This window comes from Tasmannia lanceolata, unplaced genomic scaffold (genome assembly GCF_043159265.1).
Source record: "Tasmannia lanceolata isolate RefF3 unplaced genomic scaffold, GAP_Taslan_0.1 ptg000023l, whole genome shotgun sequence".
In the NCBI taxonomy this organism is placed as follows: Eukaryota; Viridiplantae; Streptophyta; class Magnoliopsida; order Canellales; family Winteraceae; genus Tasmannia; species Tasmannia lanceolata.
Window position 1 is genome coordinate 26,982,698 of NW_027518700.1, and position 21,908 is coordinate 27,004,605.

The 21,908-nt window shown below is 38.9% G+C and overlaps 2 protein-coding genes across 3 annotated transcripts in view; both read right to left on the reverse strand.

Annotated features, from left to right (window-relative positions):
• The window catches only part of LOC143856143 (eukaryotic translation initiation factor 3 subunit A-like), a 40,145-nt gene that overhangs the window by 16,206 nt on the left and 2,031 nt on the right, over positions 1-21,908 (reverse strand). For both annotated transcript variants that reach the window (XM_077366229.1, XM_077366230.1), the window contains exons 3-8: positions 21,371-21,852; positions 13,532-13,747; positions 12,801-13,169; positions 12,674-12,703; positions 1,234-1,461; positions 955-1,116 (exon numbers count right to left, since the gene is read on the reverse strand). In XM_077366229.1, the coding sequence (XP_077222344.1) occupies positions 955-1,116; positions 1,234-1,461; positions 12,674-12,703; positions 12,801-13,169; positions 13,532-13,747; positions 21,371-21,852 (1,487 nt within the window). The remainder of the gene's footprint in view (positions 1-954; positions 1,117-1,233; positions 1,462-12,673; positions 12,704-12,800; positions 13,170-13,531; positions 13,748-21,370; positions 21,853-21,908) is intronic.
• Positions 14,876-17,496, reverse strand: LOC143856437 (uncharacterized). Its single transcript, XM_077366650.1, has 2 exons — positions 15,889-17,496; positions 14,876-15,752 (listed from the first exon to the last, which is right to left on the reverse strand). Exons 1-2 carry the CDS (start codon positions 17,466-17,468, stop codon positions 15,134-15,136), a joined length of 2,199 nt encoding a protein of 732 aa, XP_077222765.1. The 5' UTR covers positions 17,469-17,496; the 3' UTR covers positions 14,876-15,133.

The following is a 21,908-nucleotide window of genomic DNA, read 5'->3' on the forward strand; positions in this document are numbered from 1 at the left end:
GTCAATATGTATTATATAATTATATTTATTTGAAATGGATGTGAAATGTGGTGTTGTATTACGTATAAATATTTATATGAATTGCATGTGAGATTTGGTATGTACTAAATTAGCAAACATGTGTGACAATGCATGTCACTAGGTGTTCAATGTTTTTAAACCATTATGGATGGTTGTCTTGCTTACATGATGGTTTCTAAGTGTGTATTTATGCTGGTCCTAGCATTTCCTGAAGTTTCATCCTTAAATTCTATTGTTTGCATATGTTTCCATATGTTTATGTGATCTAACAGAATTTCCACTGAAATTTCCAACCTAAACCGAAACGTTTTTTGTTTTCATGGCAATAGAAACCGAACCCGAAACTAAAATAGAAAACCTTGATTGGAGGAAACTCGCCCTCAAGTTTCAATTTTCAGGAAGACACCATTACAGTTTGTCATAGACGACTCCATTACACTTTTCTCATAAGATACTAAGGAAATCATTTAATAAAATTCAACATGCACTTGGAAAAGAGAATCTTAGTAACTTTATGACCTTTTATCAATGACCTATAGAGGTGATACGAGTGTCCTTTTTATCACAAAATACTCCCCCTTTCATATGGTTCATCTGATTCAAACAGAACAAGGGCGCTACTTTAATGAGTTTAATCTTTAGCATGATAATCATACTTTCCAATATCTTGTGCAGGGAAAACTTTCACCCAAATCATTGTGGAAAACGAGTATTAGTACCTTCAACTGCACATGCATATGACACCTAAGGGACCTGAACTCCAGAAGATATATCTCAAGTGTCCAAAGTTCAAATATGCATGCGTACTCACATGCGCATGATTTTCTACGTGTGTGTGGTGTGTGTGCCAGTGCATGCATGTGTGTGTGTGTGTGTGTGTGTGTGAGAGAGAGAGAGAGAGAGAGAGAGAGAGAGGAGAACATTGGGACTTACCGCATTGCCGAAGAGAACAGCACCCATCAGATGGTCAACTTTCATAGCAACAAAATTATATTTAACAGCTTCAACGGAAATTTTCTCAACAACTGAGAAATTAAAGAATGGAATCATCCGCGAAAGCACTTCAATGTTCATTGTGTGGTACACCTGAGATACCTGGAAAAGCATAAAGCAACTCATCATCAAGCACCTAAAAACCTTACTCCCTGCTCACTAAAGTAACTAAAAATGGAAAAGTATGATCAAAATATAAATAGACATATTTACACAAACCTGCTGCAACAATCTCAAGGTGGAAAGTTTTCCTAGAGCAGGAATGTATTGTGATAGTTGTACTTCTGGAACGGATGAGGCTGAAGAAAGTTTGCCCCCTTGCTTGGAGATCTTGGCTAAGAGAGGCTGAACTTTTGATGCAAGATCCAATGGGAGAAACTCGTGTTCTAGAAGATGATATAGGTCTTTCACTTCTTGTGAGACACAGGATAGTATGCCCTTAGAGGCCTGCCAGTGATGGACAACAACCAGATTAAACAATGCTAAGGATAATATATCTGAGTCAATGTCAAATTCATTCTGGGGTTAACTTAATAAAATTCAAAACAAGTTTTGCTGCATTGCAGAGTTAATCAGGTCTAGTATAATCCATATAGAGATGAAAGCAGATGTTTAAGGATTGGTAAAAGGCGGATGTTTTTCATGAATGGTAAAAACATGTCAAAAGCCTTGTAAAGAATTAAGATGTTCAAATTGGAAATAAGCAAATACTTCTCCTGGAAGCATCCAAGGATTCCAACTTGGACGAGTAAAATGATGCTCATAATTTGTAGAAAAAACCATGACCCGAGATCGTTCCTCTCGTAGATTTCTTGTATTCAGAGGTGGAAATATGAGTGGCTGCCTCCTTATTGATTTACATGGAGCAATGCAACTCTATCCAAAAAAGATAGGCATGAAGAAGTTGTAGTAATTGATGCATATCTCTACATATGTATTATACCAAGCATGGGACAGAAAATGCACGCAAGAGCCAATAATGGTGCTCATGGTATCAGGCTTTTTATATGAGATCATACAAGTGATGGCTGTTAAACATATATTACATTTAGGTTTGCTAACATAATTGAACCACAGAAAAGCATGGCTTGCCCCACCTGCCAGTTGCAAACTCCACATGGCATGACTGTGGGGCAAACAGGAGGTTGAAAGTTGATAAAAAAAAATGAGCAGCAGTCCATAGTCCATATTCAAAAGGCAAAAACTAAATGAATCAGATGAATAACATCATCTAACCACCCCAATTTTCAGGGTATGGCCCACCCGTGTATAACTTGCCAATTTTCTTTTTGAAACAAAAACCAAAATACTATTAAAGAGAAGGCAAAACTACAGAGATGCCCCATAAATAAATAAACCTCTATTTTAAACCAAGAAAAACAGAGAGAGGATTCACAAAGAAAAAGATGGATCATGTCGAGATTAGAGGAAATTGAGAAGGCGCACGAAGCAGGAGAGTACAGAGCAGAGGAAATTGAAGAGGCTGGAAAAATGAAAGAAGAACACATACAAATCCTCCTCCATGAAGAAATTTCCTGGAGACAAAAATCTAGAGTGAGGTGGTTGAAGGAAGGAGATAAGAACACTGCGTACTTCCATGGTATAGCCAGTGCGAGAAGAAGAAGAAACAGGATTGAAGCTTTAAAGGTGAATGGTGAGCTCACTGATGATAAAGAAACCATTACGAAAACAATAGTCAAATTTTATAAATCTCTCTATTCCTCGGAGGATCTTTTGCGCCCTATTCCTAAAGGGGTGAGTTGGGTGGTTCAGAAATTAAAAATCTTGAAAAACCGTTTTCAGAGGAGATAGAAAGAGGGCTCCTCTCTGGAAAGGGATAAGATGCCCAGCCCAGATGGCTTCTTTTTGGCCTTCTTCCAGAGCTGTGATGGGAATATGTTAAAGGAGATTTGCTGCGATTTTTCCATGATTTTTATGAAGGCTTGGAATTGGATCATGGAACGGGAGCAACATTTATAGCACAAATTCCCAAAGTTAAAGGGGCTTCTTCAGCTAGATATTTTCGTCCCATCAGTTTAGTTGGATGTTTGTACAAAGTCTTCGCCAAGGTACCTGCAGAAAGATTAAAGATGGCTTGTTATATATGAGAGTCAAAGTGCTTTTGTGAGAGGAAGGCATATAGTTGTTCTTTGGTGGCCAATGAGGTGGTGGACTATTATCAGAAAGCAGGGCGAAGTGGTTTAGTTTGTAAACTGGACATGGAAAAAGCTAAGGACCGTGTGATGGAAATGCTTAGATTATCTGTTGGGTAGAATGGGTTTTGGCGGTAGATAGAGGAAGTGGGTGAAAATGTGTATTTCGTCAGCATGGTTGTTTTCTGCTCTCATCAATGGGGTCTCTAAGGGCTTCTTTAAATCATCTCGAGGTCTTTGGCAACGAGATCCCGTATCCCCATTTTCTCTTTGTAATAATAGCATAGACTCTTAGCAGATTGATAGAAAAAGGAAAAGCATTCCAATTGTTGGAGGGATTCAAGATTGGAGCCAGAGAGGTTGATGTTTCACAACTACAATTCCCAAAAGACACCCTACTTTTTAGTTCCCCAGATGTGTCTCAAGTTCTGAATTTGAGAGCCATAATCAGATGCTATGAAGCTATTACGGGTCAGAGATCAGATTTCTCCAAGTCAAGAAGAGTGTTTGGAGTTAATTTGGAGAAGGACGAATTACATGGTCTAGCTGGCATATTAGGGTGTGAAGTTGATAGTCTACCCACCACATATCATGGTTTACCCTTGGGGCAGGCAAAGCTAAGAAGAGCAGTTGGAATCACATTGTTGAGAGAGTGGATAGAAGATTAGACACTTGGAAGAGAAACTTGGTTTCTAAGGGTGGCAGACTAACTCTCGTGAAACCGATGCTAGCTAACATCCCTATTTACCAATTGTCGGTGTTTAAATGTCCTGTCAATGTAGCAAAGAGAATTGCGCAGATCCAAAGACGGTTCCTATGGGGGAACTGATGATAAGAAAGGCATGCCTCTAGTAAAGTGGGAAAAAGTGTGCAGACCAATGAAGAGCGGCTGCCTAGGGGTTAGAAGAATTAAGGAAATGAATATATCCCTCTTAGGCAAATGGCTTTGGAGGTTTGGGAAGGAGGAAAATCACCTGTGAGTGAAAGATATTGAAGCTAAATATGGTGAGTCTCCGGGCCATTGGACTTCTGAAGATAGATTTAGAAGGCCGGGAAGAACAGGTTGGAGGGATATTCTAAACTGTTGCCAGTTGTTTGATGCCGACATAAGATTTATAGTGTATAAAGGTGATAGAATTGAATTCAGGTTTGATAATTGGTGTTCGAATCACTCCTTAAAAGATATGTTCCCGGAGTTGTTTGTCGTGACAGAAAATAAAGAGGGCGTGGTGGAGGATTTCATAGAAAGGAGCGAAGACAAAGTGGTATGGAAACCATTGTTTAGGAGAGATTTGTTCGATTGGGAGATCCCAGCTATGGCAAGGCTTTTTGAAGTTCTTGAGGATGGATATGTCAAGCAAGATGGAGAGGAGAAAAAGGGTTTGGATCTGGAACTCATCAGGTGACTTCACCATAAAGTCCTTTACTTTAAACTAGTTGTTTGCCCTGTGTCTACAAAAGTCACCAAAGTGTAGACATTCCGGGTTCAGCCAAGAGTCGGAGTTTTTGGATGGGCGACTTGTTTGGGGAGGATTCAGCCAGTGGATTTCTTAAGAAAAAGGAAGACGACCATTGTAGATCATTGTACAATGTGCAATGGGGGAAGCGGAGGAGAAACGGCGAACCACCTTCTTCTGCATTGCAAAGTGGCTAGGGTGGTTTGGGGTAAGCTATTATTTAGGTTTGGTATTCGGTGGGTTTTCCCTGAAACCTTAATTGAGCTTGTCCAAGGGTGGTCTTTGGTACCTTGGAGGAATGAAGGAAAAGTGTAGTGGAAAGTTGCCGTCCTCACTACAATTTGGGTACTTTGGAAGGAGAGGAATGCATGACTCTTTAAAGGAAGCTCAAAGGGTCCAGCCTTCTTATTCACGAAAGTGATAGCCCTTACAATTTCATGGGTAAAAACACTATGATCCTTTAGATTTGTATCTGCCTATGAACTTGGGCAGGTTGGAAAGAAGTTTGCATGAGTGTGGATAAGAAACAGAACGTAATACAAGTATGGGAACAACCACCAATAGGTGGTCTTAAGCTTAACTTTGATGGATCTAGCTTGGGCAATCCGGGTCCTGCTGGAATAGGTGGGGAATTAAGAAAGGACAAAGGGGAAATAGTTTGGGCCTACGCGGGCCCTATTGGGGTGACAGATGCAATGGAAGCAGAGGTGAGAGCTGCTCACCAAGGCATTAAGTTATTGTCTTCACAAGGTGCCGCGAAGGTGGTGGTGGAAGGGGATTCATTAACTGTCATCAAATGGTTGAGAGCACAAAAACATCGTTGGAGATCTGACAGATTCTTTGACGAGATATTGGATTGCACGAGATTGATGCAGGTCTCCCTCCCTCTGTGATTTTATATCCTTCTGTATTTATTTGATTCCCTCCTGCATTTTGTATTTACTTAGCTCTAGCATTCTATTGTAATTTGACCATCTCGGTCTTCTTTAATCTATTTGGCTATTGTTCAAAAAAAAAAATCTCTTTCCCTGAGGAGTCCACCACCTCGTTAGCTAACTCAAGATGGAAAAAGAAATATATGTCCTTCCACTTGTAAGCTAATATTACCAATGATGTGGGCTAAAACTACAAGGACCCAGGTTATGACAGAGCACCTAAGCTATCACATTATAAGAGTCCCCTCAACCCCAAGTGCAACTCCCAACTTGCTAAGGAAAATGCCAAGAGCAGTAAACAATGCGTTCACTTAGGCTTTGTCCAAGTCCAACACAAATCTGGCCAAATTAATCCTTATGAATCTCACGTTTAATTTATTTTTAGCGAATACAAAGAGATTTTAATAAATGGATGAAAAAATGTACATATACATGAGCAGGATGAATTGTCATAAATAAAAATAACAAATCAGTCCACAGACCCACATACTATGATGGAAAAGGCAGCCCCTAATACAGATCATTCCGACCTACTCCCCTAGCCAATCCATCTCCCATATCATTATATCCTCAGATATTTCCTTTTACTAATATTAAGAACCTCTATTATATACTTTGCTAATTCAAAAGGCCCTGAGGAGGACCAATCGGCCCATACAATTCCTCTCCAATCTACCACTCAAATGAACACCAAAACCCAATCGTAAAAGAAACTAAAGATATGAAGCATCAATTTCGAAAATCAGATCTAAGTTATTCGCAGATGAAATTGAGAAGGTTTGGTTTCGGTGATCCACTCCAGTTGTTATGTGTGTCATTTTTTATCCATTTTTAATCATTGATCATCCTCTACCACGCTCATTTGCAACGGATCCTCTTTTCTGTGTTACTAGTTATTACACATTGACATATTAGCAGTTGTAAACTTGTAACCATACAAGTATTACATTCTTAAAATCTCCTTCCATCGAAAACATTCTAGCTAGTTCTTCCTTAAAATACAATCATCGGGACACGGAGGCGAGGAAAACTCAATTACACCCAAAAGTACATTGTGACCCATTTCAGATCCACCCGAAGTTGTTTCATTTTCCTTGATGGTAGGTTTGGAAAAATTATCATGGCGGACCATCTCATTCACCGTTGTTCGTGACTTCCTAATAGACGGGTCTGAGAAGACGGTAATCCACCTACTACTTTTTTGCTCATTTGCAGCCAATCTTTCTGACCACTCCTCTTTCACTTCAAAGTTTCCTAGCTTACTCCCCCGGATTATTAAAGCATTTATCTAAGGTTCCGGATTTCGGTTTTGGTATTTTTTTCGGCCGTGATGAAAATGAAAACATGTAGGTTTCGGATAAAAATTTCAGAGGTAACCCTGTAAAACTGCAGAAATGTGTGAAAACTTACAAATGATGGACGTTAAATATGAGATTTCAAGCATGGTTTTAAATTTCCACTGAAACCAACACGAAACCACCAAAATGTTTCCATTTCCATCCCAACTAAAATGATACCGAAATCAAAACACATACCAAAACCAAAATCATAAGTGTATTGGTGGTATACTATGCCAATATGATAGCATAAATATAAGAATTGCATGTGAAATGAGGTATATGTATTATGTATAAATATTTATATCAATTTCATGTGAAATGTGGTATGTGATGTGTTGAATTATCAAATATGCATGACAGCAGAAGTCCCCAAGTGTTCGATGTTATTAAACTATTATGGATGGTTCTCTTGCTTATGTGATGGTTTTTACCATGGTTTTAAATTTCGACTGAAATCCGAAATTTCAGGTTTCAATCGAGACCGAAACTGTAGTTGGGTATACCCGAAACGTTACAAAATTTCAACCGAAATTTAAGGAATTTCACCCAAAAATCTCGATTTTGTTCATTATTTAATATTTCCCGAAATTTCGAACTCCTGAAATTTCGGATAAAGTTTCGGCCGAAATTTTAATTGATTTCGTCTAATTTCGGCCAAAATTTCGGTTTTGGTGAGGACCAAAACGCATTCCGAAACCGAAATTTGAAACCATGGTTTTTACATGTGCATTTGTACTTATTCTAGTATTTCCTGCAGTTTCATCTTAAAATTCTATCATTTGCATATGTTTCCATATGTTTACATGATTTTACAAGATTTCGAAAGCCCTAAAACAAGAACCTAACACTTCTAGACTAAAATACCCTCTAATGACTCAGAGACTCTCCCTACTTAAAATTGTTGTAGTTCATACATGGGTCTATTTAAAACACTCATAACTCAAAGAGCCTAGGTGATTTTGATGGGAAAAGACTCTCTACCACCCGCTGAATTAAAAGACTCAAATAACATTTAAAAATCAAATAAAGCTCCCTTTTGAATGGGTAAGATAAAGCTCTTTTAACATCAACAATGGGCCCCCATCTGCTTAACTCCTTGATTCTTCATGGCATCTTGGATGGTCCCCCATCAGAACGGGTACCTTCCACACAATCCAGACTCTCATCAATTAGAGCCACAAATCTCCAAAGGTGAGATCGGCTTCCGCCCATCAACATAACAACATTAAAGAAATCTCCCACCACAGTAAGTCTGCCCAAATCACCATCGTCAGTTAGCCCGATTCCTTGTGGCATCGTCCTCACTCCGCACCATTAGAGTCCTTAACACCGATGGGTCTGAAAAAGCCCATCTAACCAACCCGTCCTCATCTCTCAGAAGCCTCCTACTCCTGCCGACCCAGGGTTACCAATGCAAGATCCATCAAAGTTTAATTTCAGACAATGGGTCCAACTAGGGATGGACTTCCAACTTACCCGAATTGGATTTGTGCCTTTTTCTCAAGGCCCGTGTTAAAATTGGGTCGTTATTGGGTAAACCTTGTTATTACTCGATTAAACATAGCCAACCTCACATAAAAGGTTATATCTATTGAATCATCATTACTAAAATTAAAGGTGCATCATAATAATATATAAATTACAGTCTCGATGAGCGAAACTCCTCACTTAATATATACTACTATATCCATATTAGTCTTTCAATTAACAAAATACTAATATTAGTTTTATTAGCTTCTAATATTAAATTGATCATAGGCTTTTCCTCCCTTTAAGGCATTGCTTTGTTACACTAAAAAATTTAAATTTCACATAGCCCCTTCTCAAATCATGTAAATGAAAATTACCATTTCAAAAATTGCATGCATGGGTAACATAAGCAAATATCCTTTTAAATCATAAATTAGTAATTACCCACATATCACAAATATTATTTTTAGCAACATAAGCAATATCCTTCTATTTCACTCCCACAAACATTTTCATGTGCATCTTCTTTAGGGGTGCAGCTCAGGTCAGGTTGGGTAGGGTTGAGGGGGCGGGAGAGGGGGCAGGGCGGGTAAGCGTGGGGTCTAGAAGAGTCTAAGGTTGGGAGCGTCATGGGAGCGTTAATGTAATATTTTCATCATGTCTTTCAAAATCGATGTAGATAAAAAATAGTAATATTTAACTATCTTATTTAACCTTTCAAAATTTAAGTACATCAAAAGTAGTAATTTCTAACCATTTTCATTTCCATGCCCTCTTTCCTCATGCCTTCTGAAGATTTGCCCCTGTGCTTGCTCCATTGAAGTACTTTGAACAGTTGGAGAAGTTTGATGCAAGTAAGTTGGTGAGGGGGTTACTAATGGAGTAATAGGAGCGGGTTGGGAGCGGTTTCCATCTCTTCGGGATCGCACTCCCTAGAAGCTCCTTCCTAAGGAGAGTCGAATCGAGGTTCTGAGTTGGGAGCGGCACCCCGAGGGAAGATTCCTGCTTCTAAGATCCTAACCCAACCCGAGATAGCATTCCCTCAACCCTAACCCGACCAACCCGAGCATCGGGTTGAGGATGGTCAACCCTAACCCAACCCGCCTCCATATCGGGTCAGGTTGGGTTCGAGTTTAGCCGGGTTGCATTTGGGTTCATATAAGGCCAAACAGAAAAATACAAGAAAAAAAACATAATCCTATGAAAATCATGATAAATTTAGAGGATGGAGGTCGGGTTCGGTTCGGGGGTTGGGTTGCCAAGGCCTCAACCCTAACCCAACCCGAAATTAAATCGGGTTGGCTTTTCCCAACCCTAACCCAACCCAAGAAAATGCCAACACAACCCGAGCCAAAATCAGGTTGAGCCCGACCCATGTTGCACCCCTAATCTTTGTCTTTCCCACTCTCTCCATCTCTAAATGTGGGTACCGGAATGACTTTTGACGGATACCCAAATAGGCTAAATATGGATACACAAATGGGTTTAATACAAGTAAATGGAGCATGTTCATTTCCTGGGTTGGGTTGGGTTGGGCTAGGCAATTTTATTTTTTTTTGAATGATGGTAGATTTTGTTAACAAAAAGAGCGAGAGACCGGAATGGAAGTGAGTGAGGGAGAAAATAAAAAAACTATAAATTTGCATGATCCACGCCTAACCGGGAAGCTGGTCCGCCTCACTATTTGCCATCCATCTTACATTAAGGAAGCAAACCTGATATCCTATTGGCCGATCCTAGATCTCCTCGATAAAACTTACGCTGGGATAGCCAGATAGGTACCAGATGAGTTTCTATATTCTAACGTGGGTTGGCTATGGGTAGAGCCACTTGAGCCCACATCAGCCCAACCTCCACCCTTAACTGCAATCCTATGTTCCTACCATTAACAATGAATGGAAGAACAAGAGATGAGATGGCAAAAGAAGGCAGGAGATATGGAACTGACCTTTTTAGTTTACCAGTGTTGTATTGGCAACTTATCTGCTTGAAATTGTAGGTAACACATATTGGTTCCCATAGCAACACTCTGAAACAAATAATGAATGCATCCCCACCAAAGAAGCAAAGACAACCAAATAAGTCAGTGGGAGACGTACGATATATGGCCCTTTCAACAAGAGAAATGTGCCAATAAAAGGACTCATTAAACAATTTCAAGTCCACCACGAGCAGACACAATACCATGAAAATTTACAGATCAAACAAGGTTGGTCACCATGTATTTCAGATTAAATGACGTATTCCATGCCCTCTCGAGATCAAAAAAATAAGTACTTGATTAGGACCACCCCCAAATTACCTCTAATAATCTTTTGCAATGGTGATTTGAGAACACTCGCAAATAGATTTAATCAAATCAAATCATGGTCAAAATGAAGTCAAATTTTCTGGAAATTCCAGATTTCTAAGCTTTTTATACACAAAAGACTCAGAAATTAAAAAATTCAATAAATTTCAAGGGCTTATTATAGTTGCTTTGTAAAGTGGGTTTAAACCCTCTTATTTTCAAAAATCAGATTTTAATATTAAAAAAATAGATTTTCCAAGAAAATTTTCAGATTATGAAATAACTTAAACTTGACCTTATCTCCTCAAAATTTCACATGCAAACACTTTCATCTTCATAACTTTTCAAAGAAAATCCTAAATTTACTCCTAGCATGCTTCTAATTTAGACCACACGAAAGAGGGTTTAGAAGACCAACCTTGCTAGCTCTCCTCGTCTCTAGGGTAAGTGATCCTTATTTCAAGATCTTGTAAAGGGTAAATGCCCATGGAAAAAGGGTTCATAACTGTTTGTTAAAAAAATAAGCATATAAGCACTCACCAGTATTAAGAATCTCCAGATATAATAACTCAACAAACTCTGGTTTAAGATGGAAGTGGTGAACCAACTACTATCTAGAAACAGTAACTTAATCCCCACTAATCTACATCTATCTCACCAACTACCAGATATGAAAAATGTTTTCATATTTCACGCATCTCCAGAATTTTGAAACATAAAATGCACAAAGAATATTATGAATCAACACAAAAGGAACAATGTAGAATATTAAAAAAAGTGTACAAGTACAGAAAATGAAATTAAGAACAAGAGAAATGTGCCAATAAAAGGACTCATTAAAGAATTTCAAGTACACCACGAGCAGACACAATACCAAGAATAGATCAAACAAGGTTGGCCACCATGTATTTCAGATTAAATGACGTATTACATGCCCTCTCGAGATCAGAAAAATAAGTACTTGATTAGGACCACCCCCAAATTACCCCTAATAATCTTTTGCAATGGTGATTTGAGAACACTCGCAAATAGATTTAATCAAATCTCTCTGTCATTTCGAGATCTTGTAAAGGGGAAATGCCATGGAAAAAAGGTTCATTTACTGTTTGTAAAAAAAAATAAGCATATAAGCACTCACCAGTATTAAGAATCTCCAGATATAATAACTCAACAAACTCTGGTTTAAGATGGAAGTGGTGAACCAACTACTATCTAGAAACAGTAAATTTATCCCCACTAATCTACATCTATCTCACCAACTACCAGATATGAAAAATGTTTTCATATTTCACGCATCTCCAGAATTTTGAAACATAAAATGCACAAAGAATATTATGAATCAACACAAAAGGAACAATGTAGAGTATTAAAAAAAGTGTACAGGTACAGAAAATGAAATTAAGAACAAGAGAAATGTGCCAATAAAAGGACTCATTAAACAACTTCAAGTACACCTCGAGCAGACACAATACCAAGAATAGATCAAACAAGGTTGGTCACCATGTATTTCAGATTAAATGACGTATTACATGACCTCTCGAGATCAGAAAAATAAGTACTTGATTAGGACCACCCCCAAATTACCTCTAATAATCTTTTGCAATGGTGATTTGAGAACACTCGCAAATAGATTTAATCAAATCTCTCTGTCATTTCGAGATCTTGTAAAGGGGAAATGCCATGGAAAAAAGGTTCATTTACTGTTTGTAAAAAAAATAAGCATATAAGCACTCACCAGTATTAAGAATCTCCAGATATAATAACTCAACAAACTCTGGTTTAAGATGGAAGTGGTGAACCAACTACTATATAAAAAAAGTAACTTAATCCCCACTAATCTGCATCTATCTCACCAACTGCCAGATATGAAAAATGTTCTCATATTTCACACATCTCCAGAATTTTGAAACAAAAAATGCAAAAAGAATATCATGAATCAACACAAAAGGAACAATGTAGAGTATTAAAAAAAGTGTACAAGTACAGAAAATGAAATTAAGAACAAAAATCTTACCAACTCTGAGAGAAGTGATGTCCGAGAAAGCTGAAAAAGAAAAGTCAATGTCAGAGGGAGCAAACTGCAACAACAACACACAACAGCTAGCCTAAGAAATATGTGCAAAGAAAATAAACCACATTACCACTTCTCCACTGTCTCGTTTAGTGTCAAGACTAAACCCTATGAGGCTCGCCATCCTCAAATTGCGCTCTTTCTCATTTTCAAGCTCCAAATGAGATGCACCATACTTGTGGTCATACGGTGTGACTGCAAGCGCAGCTAATAAGACAGATGATGCTATCAATTGCAGATCCTTCTGGTTTAAGTTTTTATTATAACTTTTCTGAAGTGCGAAAAGTTTGAACCACACATAAGCATGATACAGGTGACTCTCTGAAACCCAGAATATCTCTGTTAGCTTAGCATAATAAACAACCAGCAAGGATGGCTTTGGGATTTTCTTAACCATGCACATCAACCCGTGAATATCTTCAACAGAACGAAAAGCTTCCTGCACATAACACCAGAGAGAACCATATGAAGAGCAGATGTAAACAGCGCATAAAAACATACATGAATAGGCAAGATTTAAAATTTTGGTTTCGGTTTCGGACATAGCCGAAACCGAAATTTCAGCTGAAATACCAAAATTTCGGCCGAAATTCGGTAAAATAACAAATTTCAAACTTGTGCCTAAATTACCGGAAAAAAAAAGTAAATTTGAGCAGAAATTTACTTTTTCCCGAAATTTCGGCTGAAATTTTGGATTCTGGCCGAAATTTCAGATTTAGGTGATTTTGGTGTCAGTCCCAACCGAAATCTGAAATTTCGTCGGCCGAAATTTAAAACCATGTGCATAGGTACTTCACAAACCTGCCAGAGTTCAAGCTCAGTTGCAATCTTAAGCTGCTCAAATCTTGTATCTAAGTAGAGCTGCAAACTTTCTGGCGCTGACAAGTCAGGTCTGTCCCTTTGATCTCTGTATTTGTTAAGGTTTGCCAGATGATTTCTGATAATCTCACAAAGTCTACGAAATTCTGTCGTCCGCTTGTATTGCTTACAGAACTGGAAGGCACGGTGCGCAGTCATCTGCACATAAGAAAACATTAAGCAGTCAAACTGACAGTAACACCAGATTACTCGTAATTATTACATCATATGCCAAAGCCAAAAAAGTGATGACAGGTAACAATACAGACACCCTACCTAAAATGTTTCAGAATTTCAGAAGCCATAAATAAACAATAAACTTAAAATAACCAAAGCATAATGTATGTAACAACAAAAAACTCCAAGGACTAACTTGAAGCTCCAGATTGCTATAGTGTGTATCCTTTATTACTCTCTTATCATAGATGAGTTGTGGTTGAGGACTCCCAATACATAATTCCTCCGAGTCCAGGAAACTGTTTCCTAAAGCAAAAGACTGCTCTATGTAATCATAAATGGCTACGCATTTCCTCATTTCCAAGATGCTGGCGGAGGCTTAAAGAGGGCAGGCAAACTGGCCTATCAGCAACTTGTTAAGGTGCATGAATCTATCAAACAAAAAAATACTTGTTAAGGTGCTGATGTGATCCGACCATTGGATCATTGCATTATTATTTTTGCACTTCATTATTTTAGTTTATTTGAGGATTATTGGACTTATTAGGCTTCCTCTCTACTTTTCATCTTCTTTCTTCTCTCATTCTTCTTCTTCACCTCTTGTTCTTCTATTTCTCCCATTTAATTTCTTGTCTTCTCTCTTCTTTCTTCTAATCTCTTCCGCTTCTCTTCTCCTATTCTTCTTCTCTTCCTCTACCTCTCCTTTCCCCTCGTTCTTCTTCTATTCCTCTTACCCTGGATCATATCAGGTGCATAGTTACAAGAGATAAATTTTCTAAAAGTCATACTCCGTCAATTACTTACCCAAGGTAACTCAAACCAAACAATGTATGAGGTATATATTGATAGAAATATGACCATCTTTATTAAGAAAACTGTAAAAAGATACTTCCCCATGAGCTGAAGCTAAGAACTTAAATCTCAGATGGGTCTACTTCTCTGCTTCCTATATTAAAATTTGCTATTTTTATTGTATTGTATACCATTTTGCATGTTATAGAGTTCAAATTCAAAACTCAAATCTCAGATGGGTCTACTTCTCTGCTTTCCTATCTTAACATTTGTTATTTTTATTGTATTGTATACTAGGAAGCACGGGTACGGGTACGGGGTACGGGTACGGGGTACGGGTACGACACGACACGGGTACGCGGGTACGTGATTTTTCAAAAAACCCGGGTGCGGGTACGTTTGGGTACGTAAAATATAATAATGTTTTTTATTATTTTATTATATATTTATAAAAATTAAAAACAATTAAAGAACAATCAAATTACAATTAACATCACCAAAATAGCAAAATCTAATATTACTCCATATTTCATAAGTTCCAACTTCCAACTTTAAGTACAAGATGTTACGATAGCATCATTCATTAGATACAATGTCCGTCGCCTCATCTCCAATATCATCATCTACATCATCGGTAAAAACAACGGCTTCCAAATCCGGCTCATCGAGTGAAAGGCTAGCAACTTCAAGCACCCCAACATCGTCAAAAGAGTCAAATGAATCTCCACCTATGTCCCACATCCTCGTCTCTCCCTGTGCATACTGTGGAGATTGTCTTGATAGAAGACGAAGATTACTATGAACAAAAACCAAGTCCTGAGCCCGTTGTGGAGTTATCTTGTTCCTTCTCAAAGAATGCACAAAGGAGTAAGTGCTCCAATTCCTCTCGGCACAAGATGAAGACGAAGGCTGCATAAGAAGCTTCAAAGCTAAGCTTTGAAGCATAGGAGCACACGTACCGTGGACAGCCCACCAATCATCAGGCTCTAAAGTAGCTCGGTCATTGATGGAATCAATGTCATTGAATAATCCAGACTTCATAGAGAAGTGGGCAAACTCCACATTAGCCTTCGTGCGATCTGCTGAATTGGGAAAGTACCTTTTGAGGCACTTTACCCTCTCTGCATAAATCTCTGTATCCTTATGTGGAGGAACACGATTTGAACTGGCACTAAGCCATTCTTCGCTGTAATACCTTCAAGAATAGAAAAAATAATTTAGCTACCATTCAAAAAAAATAATAATAATAATTTAGTTTCATGTTAAAAGTAGGAAATAAAGTTCACAATGAACATAACTATTAATCTAAATAAAATTTGAAGTCACCTAACCTTGGATTCAATAAATGAGCCAAGCAATGAAGCGAAGTGTTGCTCTTGTTCCAACGATCAAAAAGAATTTCTTGCACCACTTCATAAAAGCTAGACTCTTCTTCTTTTCTCTTTGCTTCCTTCCTATAGATTGCCGTCTTCACTTTCTCAATCATCGTGTCCCACATATCATAAACCAAATGAAGACAAGGCTTATCCGTGTCACACTCTCTTAGCATGTCATACATAGGAGATGTAAAAGAGAGTATGTAATCGATAGAATCCCACCAAATGTCATCTAACACCTTCTCTTTCACAAACTTTGCTTTTCCTACATCATCATCTCGATAGCAATTCCATTTGTCACTAATCACCATCGATTGTAGACCTTGCTTTAAGAGTTTAAATCTCTTAAGCATCACAATAACACTCGCAAAGCGAGTCTCGGCAACAGAAAGCAACTTCAAACTATTGAAGTCGTTGAATATGGCCAATCTCATCGAATGATTCATGATGAAATTCTTCACTAGCATGACATCTCCCGCAATATCCGAGATCCAACTACATTCTCCATAGGCAATTTGATTTACTTCCACATTCTTTGCCGCACAAATATTCTTCAAAGCAAGATTGAGTGTGTGCACCACACACGGGGTCCAAAATATGGAAGGAAATTGAGCTTCAACAAGTTGTCCGGCCGCCTTGCAATTTGGAGCATTATCGGTAACTACCTGGACAACCTTATCATGTCCATCCTCATTAATGACTTCCTTCAATAAGTTAGCAATGAAATGCTTGTCTTTTGTCTCCCCCGAACAATCTATCGCCTTAAGAAACATAGCTCTACCTTCCGACACCGCCATGAAGTTAATGAGAGGCCTCCTCTGTGAGTCACTCCATCCATCACTAACAATGCTCACGCCTTTCTCCCTCCACGTGTCTCTAATAGGTTGCAACAACCTATCAATATTAGCCCTCTCTCTTTGAAGTAGAGTTGTCCTAAGCAAGTTGTACCCCGGAGGCAAATACCCCGAAAGCGCATTGTTGGCGGCAAAAGTGTAGGAACTAGCATAGTATGGGTTTCTTGCTAGGTGAAAGGGCAAGCCACCGGAGTAAAACATCCTAGCAATCTCGGCATGTAGTTGATCACGGGCCGCCATGTTGAAAGCTTTTTCAAGTGCACTCACATTTCCACTTGTCTTTCTCTTCTTCAAATCATAACTTGGAGCCACAAACATACTTGTGCAACCCAATGATCCAGTACTCGACGATGGCGGCAATGGCACTTTCCTGGGAGCATTTTGCTTCATAATCTCTTTGCATTCTTCCTCAAACCTTTGCATTGCAAGTAGATCACTTGCTTTCACTTTAGGACATGGTCTGATTCCTTGTCCCGCTATCTTCAACAAGTGCGCCCTAACCCTTGTGTAAGAGCTACTGAAACTCTTACTGCAAAAATTGCATTGCCACCTCACATTCCCTCCACCCTTAGGATCTTTATCAAATCTAGAGACATGCTTCCATAAAGGCTTCGACAAATCTTCATCAGTAGAAGACGTATGTGCGGCTTGGGCGGCGCTACTAGCACCGGATGAAGACATTCTAAAATATATTAAACAACAAAAACAATTTTAGTACGCAACGTTGCAACCCAACAAAACAAGGGACTCTAATTCTCAATTACACAAGTTGAAACAAACAAGGTTACAACTTACAAGACAACACCAATTGTAAATTTGTATACACAACCAAACATACCCATGTAAATTAAGCAATTGTATACACAACCAAACATACCCATATAAATTCAAAAGGCAAGTGGCAAATGGCAAATGGCAATCCAATGCAATGCAATTATAAATTTATAATGAAGCAATTTTATACTCTCAAGTCTCAAGTCTCAAGTCTCAAGTCTCAAGTCTCAACAGGTATTGGCGTATTGCATCCAAAAATCAGTTTTGGACTCTCAAGTCTCAACAGAGTAACAGACAACAGGTATTTGCACCCAAAAATAAGTTCTGAACTCTCAACAGTCAACACTCAACAGCCAACAGGTATTACACCCAAAACTCAGTTTTGGACTCTCAACAGCAGCCAACATGTATTGCACCCAAAAATCAGATTTGGATTTTGAGAACAGATTGTGAGTCCGAAGCTGATTCTTGGACTCAAAATTAGATTCAACAGATTGTGAGTCCAAAAATCTGCTTTGGATTCACAATATGTTCTCAAAATCCAAGAGTCAAAACAAACAGGGCCCAATAATCATTAATCTGTTTTGGACTCAAAATCGATTGACAAAATCCAAAAAATGTTCTCAAAATCCAAAACCAAAACAGATTAATGATTATTGGGCACTGTTTGTTTTGATTTTTGGATTTTGAGAACAGATTGTGAATCCAAAGCAGATTTTTGGACTCAATAATCTGTTTTGGAATCAAAATCGATTGACAAAACCCATAAAAAAAAAACAGAGAGAGAAAGAGATACAGAGAGGGAGAGAGAGAAACACAGAGAGGAGAGAGGCTGAGAGGCTGAGAGAGAGAGAGAGATAGAGGCACAGAGAGAGAGGGAAACAAAGAGAGAGAGAGAGAGGCTGTGAGAGAGAGAGGAGAGAGAGAGAGCACGGGGAGAGAGAGAGAGAGAATCACACAGAGAGAGAGAGAGGAGAGAGAGAGAGCACGGGGAGAGCGAGAGAGAGAATCAGAGAGAGAGAGAGAGCAGTAGAGAGGGAGAGAGAGAGAGAGAGTGAGAGAGAAATACCTTTAATAGAGTGGAAGGGATAGCCGGAGAGAGTGCCGGAGGTTCCGTCGGAGGAGGGAGCCGGAGGGAGAGCCGTCGGTAGAGAGAGAGAGAGAGAGAGAGAGAGACGGAGGTTCCGTCGGATGAGGGAGCCAGAGGGAGGGCCGTCGGGAGAGGGAGCCGGAGGGAAAGGGAGAGGAAGAGGGAGAGAGAGAGAGAGAGAGAGAGAGAGAGAGAGAGAGAGAGATGAGTTGCATGTTAGGGTTTTAAAAAAAACCCAAATCGTTGCTTTTAAGTCGTGTTTTTTTTTAAACCCCCCCCCTTTTACTCCAAACACCCCCCTTAAGTTTGGTTTTAAAAAAAAAAACAGATAAACGTGTCAGGTGCGTCGGGTGCGCACCCCAAACGCACCCGACACGCACCCGACTCACAAAAATCCATTTTTTTTTTTAACATTCCCTCGGGTGCGTACCCGGGACGTACCCGTACCGGATACGCACCCGACACGGGTACGAGGGCTTTTTAGGGGTACCCGTGCTTCAGAGATTGTATACCATTTTGCATGTTGTAGAGTTCAAATATATGTAGTATCATATTAAATTTCCTTAATTTATCTTTTCTATTTTTGTATTTTATGATTTTATATTTATTTGTTGAAATTTTTTTATTTTTTTATTTTTGAAAGAAAAAATTATGAGTTCCTCATGATGTGGCGTCAACTCGCCCAAATAAAAAAATTACGCCAAATTGATCCAAGCCCGAGTCATGAGTTTTTCAACATCGACTATAGTAGAATAAAAAAAAGCAAAGGTACAAGCATGACAAAAGAATGATAAGAGTTTAGACTTCCAAAAAATATCATCTTCGGGATTGAGTTGAAATGAGATTGAACAAAACAAATTATGCAAAAGTTCAAAGGTGAGGTTCAATTTTAACCTGGAAAGATTACAGGATTAAAAAAATGCATTTTGCACTAGCTAATATCATGGTATAATAATCTGATTCAGTGTGTTGTTTAAAATGCTTCGATGCAACAAATGAAGTGACAAACACTTAAAATTCATCAATATAAGTTGATCTGTTGTGGAAAACTATATGGTCATTTCCAAATGGATTCACCTGTGTCACGATGGTTTGACAATGTGGATAATTAAAGATTACCAAAAGTGAAACCATGGCTGGACAAGAAAGAAGCTTATTTGAGAGGAAAAGACAAGCGGCCCACTGATGAGATTGAAAAATAATGAAAGTATCTCCTGTGCTAAGAAATTGCTATCCTGCCCTTATTCGTATTCTATATGGATGGGTATTTCGCGATTCTTTGGTATGTCCTCTGTGCTCCATTATAACATTGTTAAGCTTATCCTAAATTGGCAAGGAGCCTTCCACAGATGCCTGGGAAATATGATGTGGACCCTTTTACCGTTTGCTGTGGTATGGCATATCTGGGCGGAGCGTAACAATCGGATCTTTAATTCTAAATCTTGGCCATGGTCCATGGTTCTCTTTGACGTTAAAATGAGTATCATTTCTTGTGCTAAGGCTAAGGGCGCTATACCATACTCAGTGGGTAATATCATCAGAAATAGCCTTGTCATTGTATCGAAAAGAGGTCGATTGCATCATCCATGCCAAGATGGGAAGCCCCACCGGTCGGGTGGTATAAATTTACGTCTCCTCTCTCAGAAATCCAGGCTTAGCTGGTATTGGTGGGGTTCTTTGGAATGTAGTGGGAGAAATTATCATACCGTTTTCGGGGACAGCGGGGATCTGCGATGCTAACGAAGCGGAGGCATGAGCTTTGTTATTTGGGCTGAAGTGGATCTCTTCCCACTTTGTTGGGCCTCTCTTGGTGGAGGGCGACTCAACGAACGTAATTGGATGTGCTAAGAATCGGGGCGCGGGTCCCTGGAGGTTGGCTAATGTTTTAGATGAAATGCATGATCTTATTAGAGCTTTTAATCCTCTTTTGACGCACAGGAGGAGGTCGGCAAATGAGTTGGCTGATGGGCTCACAAAGGAAGGTGCTCATAGGGGGGAAATGACTTTGGTATTTCATTAGAATATAGTTGGGTGATTTTCTGGATTTTATGTCCTAATTTTTGTAGTCTTTCTTGTATTGGGACATCTTGTCCAATCTTGTAAGCTTGCTGCTATTCGTAATAATATCGTAACCTTTCAAAAAAAAAAATCAGTAGGTTTAAGATAGTCAATGAGTGCAACTTTTTGTAGTTCTTGGGTCAAGTATACAATAACTAGACCATTAATGAATTATGTCCTGCTAAACATCCAATACTAACTAAGCAATTACATTGGATGGAAGAAGTCGAAGGGAGATCCAATAATTTAAGAACTATGTCCAGGGATCTTGACATAAAAAGATAGTACAATGGATGCAACCACGGTTGAAATGTCAGCCGAAATACCGAAATTTTGGCTGAAATTTCAGATTTCGCTCAGGACCGACACCGAAAGTACCTTGAATCGGTGTCGGTTCCAGATTTCAGCCGAAATTCCAAATTTTCGGTAATTTCCACCGAAATTACAGCCAAATGTTATTTTTTATTTTTTTTTCCAGAATTTAGTTACTAATTTTGTTTTTACCGAATTTCGGCCGAAGTTTCAGTATTTCGGCCAAAACTTCACTATTTCTTCTGAAATTTCGATTTCAGCTGAGGCCGAAACTGAAATTTTAAACCTTGGATGCAACTTCATACGTCAACATTAAGAACGCAATTGGCAAGAAGGCAAGATGGCTTACCGCGTAAAGAGCTTCCAGTTTTGAGTTGTTTCGTAGTATTTCAAGCACTGTTCTATAGGTTTCCCATAAAAATTTGAACCAAGGAGTGACAAGTTCCCGGTCAGACCGGTCCCTTCCTTTCTCTCCGCTGACATAACTCAGCATTAAATCTTCTGGCCTTTTATCTGCCTCCAAATCATCGACATCTAGAGCATCTTCCAAGGCTTGTGCCTGGCTCTGTGCTTGCTCAGCTTTTTCCGTCGATAGATGCATAAAATGCTTTATTACCTCCTCCAAAGAACTAACATTCACTTGTTGGCATACTATACGATATTGAATAAGTCCATCTTTTGCAAATCTACCCCTCCGCATGTCCACGCAGAGCTCCACATATTTGAACATAATTCTCTCAAGTGTTTTCTGCCATGCTCGATACCTCTTTGAGGTGATCAGGTCATGAAGTGCTTGCAATGCAGCTTGCTTCTGACCAACATTGATTAATTCTACATTCATGAAGAAATTGAAGTGAGACATGGTTCTGGATGAGCAAATGATAGCA

What these genes read in the sequence shown, in the direction of transcription:
- LOC143856437 (XM_077366650.1), bottom strand. Translation starts at nt 17,468, where the DNA reads ATGTCTTCATCCGGTGCTAGTAGCGCCGCCCAAGCCGCACATACGTCT. An exon ending in GCTCATTTATTGAATCCAAG is followed by an intron (nt 15,753 to 15,888) that starts GTTAGGTGACTT and finishes CTATTCTTGAAG; the next exon opens with GTATTACAGCGAAGAATGGC.